At 43.4% G+C, this 8934-nt stretch overlaps 1 protein-coding gene across 1 annotated transcript in view; it reads left to right on the forward strand.

The window, feature by feature from the left end:
• Positions 1-8934, forward strand: part of LOC122543297 (protein lifeguard 2-like) — a 40012-nt gene that overhangs the window by 8130 nt on the left and 22948 nt on the right. Inside the window, exons 6-7 of the mRNA XM_043681804.1 lie at positions 2684-2779; positions 3324-3377. Coding sequence (XP_043537739.1) covers positions 2684-2779; positions 3324-3377 — 150 coding nt within the window. The remainder of the gene's footprint in view (positions 1-2683; positions 2780-3323; positions 3378-8934) is intronic.

Raw genomic sequence — 8934 nt, forward strand, 5'->3', positions numbered from 1 at the left:
TTGGTTTATGCGAAGGTTGGTAGGGTGAGCACCAGGGGGGTTCTGTCCTTGTTACTGTTGGAGGGGTGGAGTCTGAGGTCGGAGGTGCGGGATGTGGACAAGATGCATTGGAGGGCATCTTTAAGCACGTGGGAAGGGAAATTGCGGTCTCGAAAGAAGGAGGCCATCTGGTGTGTTCTGTGGTGGAACTGGTCCTCCTGGGAGCAGATACGGCGGAGACGGTGGAATTGGGAATACGGGATGGCGTTTTTGCAGGAGGTAGGATGGGAAGAGGTGTAATCCAGGTAGGTCAGTTTCTCCAGTATCCTGAATGTGAATGAGCTAGCAAGATGTTGGCTCTGATACTTACTAAGCTGGAGTTTCCAAACTGGGAGAGGGATAGAGTTCTAGTTGAGTGCTAACTTCATGGCATACATTTATTTTTTTTTAATGGGTTCCCTGCTTAACTCCCTGTCAAGCAAGGAATACGACAGAAGAGACTGAAGGACAGGAACAGGCAAGATGGTTCTGCTCTGTTTAAAGATTGTGCATCGTTACAGTGTGGTTTGGAGAACTGGGCTGAATCACAGGGGGTGTTGGGGTGAGATGGAGAAATAGGCAAAGATGGTGTTGACAATTGTGGGTGTCCTAAAGTAAGGAGGGACATATTCAATCATACAAAATGGGAAACAGGTTTGCTTGGGGAGCCAGCAGAAAGCTCCACCTGGACACAAGCAGTGCTGCAAAAGTCCTTGCCTGTCCCATCTAGTCGCAATCTCACATGCACATGCACACACACACATGTGTACACCCCACCACCATTGAATGCAACATGGCAGATTTTCATTGATGGTCCATTTGGTGAGATCTGTCAACTCCTAGCCTTCTGCACCTCTTCTGGTTTTTTGAAGACCAATCTTTCCATATCTCACCATTAATAAACCATTGCTAAATGTGGAATGGAATTGCATCTTGACACTACATGTACTGTGGCTAATGTAAGCTCAGCTTACATTGTTTCACCTTTTCTGTGTGGGGAAGGGTATAACACAATGTGCCTGCCATAAAATGACACTTGTTGCAAATTGTATCTGAGTTTGAGATGCTGGATTACAGACTGGTTGAGAGTGTGAGCTATGGTTTTTGGACTTTTTGCGACACAGGACAGCATGACCCTTCCTGTCTGTGTTGACTCTTTTTGATCTGCTCCTTGAAACTGAACTCTTGACATTGGATATATTACAGACCACACATGATTTCCTTGGCTTTAGGAGACAGTGACTTCATCTATTTATTACCAAAGAGTTTGAAAACACTGAATAGATCAATAAACTTCAGCAAAGGTGGACAGCATATTTACAATAACATACAAACATCATTCATTTGAATATAGAAAATAGCAAAGAGCTGTCTAAACGTCTGTGTAGAACTGGAGTTGAACTGTGCTTCCTACCTGTAGCCTCACCTGGAAGTTCACTGCCAAGCCTTAGAAGGATCTCCTTTTCTCTCTAACCTGACAACTTCAAAAAAACGAGAAAGAAGCCTGAGATTCCCTGAGATCTACTTTGAAAATTCTTTGACTGAAACAAATGAGATAAGAACTGTATCTCTCAATCAATGTAGAAGCTGCTTGTGTTTAAGCTGAACAGCAAAGTCTCTTCCTGGGCATAACCTTTTGGATGAATTATCAGGTGTAACCTCATCTAAACCTCCAAAAGTAGTAATGAATGTTTATATATCAAAACTATACCAACAGTCACTATCATCTCTGTTCTTCCCTATCAACCAGACTGAGCCATTACTTGAATTGAATCTTGCAGTTAAAATTTTCAGCCTTGTTTTCAAAGCCATTTTGTCTACCTGTCCCTGCAACGACCCCCAGTTCCAAGACCGTGCAAGGTCTCTGTATTCCTGCAATTCTTGTTGACAGATGTTAGACCATTTGGTCTGATATCCTCTTACATTATTTGGCATCAAACTGATCGACTGATTGTTTTTCATTAAAGTGTTTACAAATGGAAGTTAGTGTTGTTTAATCTTGTAAAGGTTAGAAAAGTGAATCCTATAATAAATAATGTATAACCCAAAATACTTCACTTTTGCTACAATGGGATTGTACACCTGAACAGGTGCTGAACTTTGTCATTATGGAAGCCAGGCATTTCCATACAGGGGAAATGAAAATTAGAGAGAATAATAGAATCCCTACAGTGAGGAAGCAGGGCATTAAACCGATCCTCCAAAGTACATCCCACCCAGACCCACGCCCCCTACTCTATCCTTATAACCCTGCATTTCCCATGGCTAATCCACCCAGCCTGCACACCCCTGGACACTATGGCCATGCTAAATTACCCATCTACCTAACCTCTTTGGACTGTGGGAGGCACACAGATAGTCACTCGAGGCTGTAATTGAATCCAGGTTGCTGGCGCTGTGAGGCAACAGTGCTGACCACTGAGTCACCATGCCATGTTTGCTTTTCCATTCCAGGGTGCCACTCAGTGTTAACTGAGTGAACAGCAGAGGCTTGAGACTAGTTTAGATATTGCCCAGAAATGTTGCATGGTGGACAAATATTACATAGTGGGGGTGGAAGAGAAATAAACTTAAGTTCTTTTTTATGTTGCTTCTTCAAGTTAATTTTACTTTGCTCTGAATCTAACCACAGATCTGATGACCAACTTTTCTCTTTTTTTTTCAGTTTGACTTTACTTCGTGCCATGGGGTTCTGTTTGTGCTGCTGATAGTCCTTTGCATCAGTGGCTTGGTCCTGGCGATTGTGTTACCATTTCAGTATGTACGTAAACTTCTCCACCATTTCCATTAATTCTTTCAAACACACCTTTTAACTGAGGGCCCATGACGTAATCCACAATCAACTCTGTCTAAGCCTCACAGAAATGAGATATTTCAAAACAGAGTGGAGCTGACATCGCAGTTGTCCTCTATTACAGACCTGAGAGTTGAGCTAATGTGCAAAGGTTAGGAATTGCTGTTGGAAGGGGTTAGGGTTTCAGAAATATGGGTATTATTAATTTCTATTGCGTGAGATCTGAGCTTTCAACTTTGTAGGTGCCACTACAACACTCATTTGCCAATGGCAAAAGAAATACTGACAACACGGAAATGATTGAGATGATTTGACTATATGGACCAATAGCTGCCACTATTATTGAAAGTGTTGGCCAGTGGTTGCCACTATTATTGACAATATGGGCCAATAGGTGTTACCATTGTTGATAATGTGGGCAAATGGCAGTAGCCGCTGTCACTGTCACAAAATGCACCTATTTTAGAAAGCAAGAGGTCATGGTTGATACTGTTCTTGTCTTGTGTTTCAGGTTCCTTGGCTTCATGCTGTGTATGCAGTGCTTGGCGCAATCATTTTTACAATGGTGAGTGGTTCACGGAGCATTTTTAGTTTGCTATTAAGATTTTGGATGCAAGCCCATTCTCGCTCACTGACTGTCCTACCACTCTTCTGTCACTGCAAAATTCCCATTTGGTGCTGTTTCCATTGGGAAATTTGACATGTTTCCCAGGGTTTAAGAAAAGTGGGTCTCCCTTACTGCTGCTACAAGGTAAGTTTAGTGTTTTCACCTTCCAGTGCAGCTGATGATCACGGAATGGCCTGTGTGTGTTGCTGGCTGCAGTTTTTAAAACGTTATCCTGGGCATCTTCTCCAAGAGTACACCATCAGTTTTAAGGTCAGGTAGACTATTGACTGGAAGTGCTGGACTGACCTGTTAAGTGTCAGCTGTGGTTCAGTGGATAGCATTCTTGCCTCTGAGTTGGAAGGTTGTGGGTTCACCATCTACTCTAAAGATTGGTGCCCAAAATGGACGCTGATGCTACCAGTGCAGTACTGACTGTGCTCTCTTTTGGATATGACATTAAAGCCCCTCTGAGTAAAATATCTCCTGACACTCCTCCAATGAGAGCAGGCAAATATTTATGCATCAAGATGACCCAATTGTCATCAATTGCTGTTTGTGGGATCTTGCTGTGCGCAAATTGGCAGCTGCATTTCCTCCATTAGAGCAGTGACTACACACATTCCAAAATTACGTCATTGGCCATAAAATGCTTTGAGACAGCCTATAGTTGTGAATGCAAATCTTCCATTTTCTTCAATATAATCTGCATGCAAACCTGTAATAACTTTAACTCCATGGAGAAAGCCCATTCAAATACCACGTGCATTGTGCTTATTCTCCTCCAGTTCCTGGCCTTTGACACACAGCTGCTAATAGGGAATCGCCGGTACGCAATCAGCCCTGAGGAGTACATCTTCGGGGCACTGAATATCTACCTGGACATCATTTACATCTTCACCTTCATGCTGCAGATTTTTGGCTCCAACAGAGAATAAGTCAGTCAGAATGAATGGTCTCTGTTCAACAAAGACCACCAGCCGCAAGAATATCAGCCACAGGAGCACCTAAAGTTACAAGCAAGTAGAGTTGCTGAGAGAATCCATTCACTCCATCTTGTCCAGTAACTCATTGATATTAGAATTCTTTTGTGTTAACATAGTGTCAATCTAGTATAAGGTGGAACTGCACAAGCTTATAAGTAGAAGCATAACCACAATACATATACTTGCACATTTTGAGCTTTCTCTGTGCATACTTCCTCCACTCGAATTATGAGCTTCCTTGTATTAAAGTCAGTTACCAGTGATCTAAGCTTAGCTTCCTGTCCTTTTGTCAAATTTGTATCAATTTTTGACAGACATCTAGTGCTATCTGGGAAGCCAGTAGCTCAGTTGGCTAGGCTCCTGGGCATGTGGATTAGCAACAGCATGGTGTTTGATTTCCCCTTTTGAGTTGAAGTAGATTCTGGCCTGCTTCCTTGCCCTACCCATGGTGGAAAATCACAGCACTTTGCTGTAGTTCAGCAAATAATCAGTAAAGACTTGACGCTAGGCAGAAAGTTGAAGAAGAAACAATATCTATAAATGTCTTGCAAAGGATTTTCAAATATTCATTGGCTACCCATTTTGAGAATTCTCTTGAGACTGAGGCTGCTTTGTAACTAGCCTTTGAGACGTGCGTGGAGTCTGGGGGATATGTTCTCCACAACTTGGGTTAAGGGAAAAGTTGCTTTTAATCTTATTTTTGCACACTTTTAAGCATCAGTATTAGTGGCTCACTGGGCAGCACTCTTGCTCCTGATTCAGGAGGTTGTAGGTTCAAGACCAAGATTTGACTCCAAAGTCTAGGATGATACTCCTGGACCTGGACTGAGGTAATACTGGCTGTCTTAGCCAGGTTTTTTTTGGTTGAGACTGAAAAACCAAGACCAAAGACAGCAGATGTTAAATGTTCCCATGGTACTGTTCCAAAGGTGAACTCTCAAACACAATTTTAATAGTGAATTGTCAGATCATTTATTTCATTTCCTCTGTGTGGAAGCTTGCTGTGCGCAAATTAGCTGCATTTGCCTACGTGACTTGAAAAGTAAAGATTTTAAGCATGGGGGGGGGCATGTAAAATGTACAATATAAATGCAAATTCTTTCTTTCCCTCTGTACTGTAACATGCAAGATTCAGTTTAAAAAGTTTTGAGCTGCATATTCTAAACCTGGACTAAGATTAAAGATAAAGAAATTAGTAAAATAAATGGAAAAGTAGCATATTGGTTATACTACTGGATCGGTAATTTAGACTTAGTCTAAAGGTCTTGAGAAATAAGTTCAAACCTCACAGTGATAGTTTGGGAATATAAATTCAGATGAATAATTGGAAATTTTAAAAATACTAGTATCAGGAATAGTGAACACAAAACACACCTGATTCACTAATGTCTTTTAGGGAAGGAAATCTGCTATCCTTACCCAGTTTAGCCAATACGTGATTCCAAGCTCACAGCAATGTGGTGGGCTCTTAATTGCCCCCTGCAATGGCCAAGCAAGCCACTGAGTCATACTCAAGAAGTTTACTCACTATCCACTTGCAAAAGGGCAATTGGGGTTGGGCAATAAATGTAATGCCGGTGATGCCCACAGTCCCAAAATTATATTCAAAAATTTTTAAAATCCAGTTTGAGGAATGGTGCCATGATTCATAGGTTGCAGTGCCCCTTGGACTCTTTAGAGGATCGGTGTGGACTTGTTGGGCCGAAGGGCTTGTTTCCACACTGTAACTGACTAATCTAATCTAATCTAAAAATGCAGCAAATGGAACACGAGTTATAGGGTATTCCGATGGACGTGGACACTGACACCAGGCCAACTGAGCTTGGGGAATACCATTTGAGTGAAGGCAATTGCACAACCTCACTGAGGATAGATCCTGAACAGAGGAACTGGAGGCCAGCCCACAGCAAAACCCCAAAACAAAGCCAAGCCTCGGCCAAACGGTTAAAATTATCTCCAAGATCCTGGCCAGCAAGTCATTGTATTTACTGCTGGTATGCAGATTCATGACAACTAAAGAGTCCTACCAGATCTAAATGGAGTAAAAGTACACATCGGCCAGAATCCAGGAGAGTGCACACCCTGGAAAGTCCACCAGGGCCCAAGCTTGATGGGGTGAAACTGTTTCACGGTGATTGGCTCAACATTTTCATCGGCCAGATCCAGGAGAGTGCACACCCTGGAAAGTCCACCAGGGCCCAAGCTTGATGGGGTGAAACTGTTTCACGGTGATTGGCTCAACATTTTCCAAATAGAAAATGGCTGCCTGAGTGAGCTCCTAATTAAATACCTGGAAGATTTTCAGGAAGGTCTAGAGATTGTTAAAGGAGCCAAGGCTACCTTGCATGTTGACCAGGACACAGTTCCATGATTCTCTAAGGCCCACCCAGTGCCATATGCCTTATGGGCAAAAACAGAGGCAGAAATCAGGGAGACTGGAAAGGGAAGGAATCATCAAACCAGTCCAAGTTATGGAATGGGCAGCACCAGGTGTACTGATTGTGAAGCCCGATGGGTTGGTTTACCTTTGTAAGGATTTTATACAAACAGTAAACAACTTATCACAACTGGATAAATATCCAATCCCTCACATAGAGGGTTTATATGCAAAGCTGGCAGGGGAAGGGCAATTTTTCAGCTGACAATGGAGAACATTTTACAAGGGCTACCCCAGGTTGCCATTTCTCTAGATGACGTGCAAATAACAGGGAAGACCAATAAGGAACACTTATAGAACTTGGACATGATCCTTAAAACTTTCTCCAGGACGGGTATACACATTAAAAGGGAAATATATGTGTTCCAGGCACACCAAGTGACCTACTTGGGTTAGAGTTGACCAGACCGGGTTACAACCTTTGGAAGATAAAATGAGAACAATCAAAGGTACCCCAGCTCCCACGGCTGTACTGGAGCTTAGATCTTTCCTTGGATTGGCGAATTATTACAGAGAGTTCATACATAACTTGGCCTCCACCCTGGCACCCTTACATGTGCTATTGATAAAGGATCAGTCTTGGAAATGGTCTCGTAGCCAAGATGTAGCCTTTAGAGAAGTGCAGAAGCAGCTGTCATTGCCAACGTGTTGACACACTCTGATCCCAAGTGAGATCTGGTGCTGACATGCGATGCCTCCCCGTATGGTATTGGGGTACTGCTGGCTCACAGATGACCCACTGGAGAAGAACGCCCAATACTGTATGCTTCCTGGACTTTGGCTAATGCAGAACATAAATATGTCCAGGTAGAGAAGGAAGGTTTGATGGTCATCTTTGTTGTGAGAACGTTCCACCAATACCCTTACAGATATAAATTTGTAACAGTAACAGACCACAAACCCGCGAGAGTTACTCAAAGAGGACAAGGTCGTGCTGCCCATAGCTTCAGGTTGAATTCAGCAGTGGGCTCTCATTCTGTGCACATACAATTACACACCAGAACACCGTCCAGGAGGACAAGTAGCAAATGGGCATGCCTTGAGCCCCTCCCACTGGGCACCGGTAGTGCCTTTCCTGGAACAGTCCATTCTGGTTTTAAACTTTCTGGACACCCTTCTAGTCACCACTGACAATATCTGCCTGTGGGCGCAAAGAGATCTGGTCCTGACAAAACTAAAACAGCTGGTGCTGATAGGGTAAACAAAAGGGCCATAACAACCAGAACTGAAACTTTTCTGGACACGGCGAGGCCAGGTCGCCGTGGAGGACAGCATATTATTATGGGGAGCAAGAGTGATTCCCAAGCAAAAGCCACTGCCAGATACAGGCTAAACTCCTCCAGGGTCATCTGGGGTGTCCAAAATGGCAAGAAGTTATGTCTGGTGGCCAGGATTGGATGCAGGCATAGCTGTGCCCAGAGTGCCAACAAGGACACAAATTACTGCCAGCAGCTCCCCCACATTCATGGGAATGGCCAGGTAAACCTGAACTTGGTTACACATTGACTATGCCAGCCCTGTCATGGACTCAATGCTCTTCGTCATTGTGGATGTCCAAAGTGGTTGGATATTCATAAACATGGGGACGATGATAGAAACCTGCGAGCATCTTATGCAATACTTGGACTCTCCGAGGTGTTGGTCATACACAATGGGCCATCATTTACCAGCAGGGAATTTGAGTCTTTCCAAAAGTCAAATGACATTCCGCATGTAAGGACAGCTCCATACCATCCATCATCCAATGGGCTGGCAGAAAGAACAGTTCAAACTTTGAAGGCAGGTTTAAAGAAATAGCCTACAGCTTCACTTAATACCAAACTGTCCCAGTTCCTATTTGATTATCAGAGCACCCACCCCGCCATGTAACTACAGGGATAGCTTTAGCAGAGTTGCTAATGGGGAGAATACTCTGCACCAGGTTAAATCTGATCTTTCTGGAAATGAAGGGGACAATGAAATGTCATCAGGAATGCCAATGCTGAACACAGGACTCCTCTAAGCAACTAGGAGAAAGTGAGGACTGCAGATGCTGGAGATCAGAGCTGAAAATGTGTTGCTGGAAAAGCGCAGCAGGTCAGGCAGCATCCAAGGA

Source organism: Chiloscyllium plagiosum, chromosome 43 (assembly GCF_004010195.1).
Source record: "Chiloscyllium plagiosum isolate BGI_BamShark_2017 chromosome 43, ASM401019v2, whole genome shotgun sequence".
NCBI lineage: Eukaryota > Metazoa > Chordata > Chondrichthyes > Orectolobiformes > Hemiscylliidae > Chiloscyllium > Chiloscyllium plagiosum.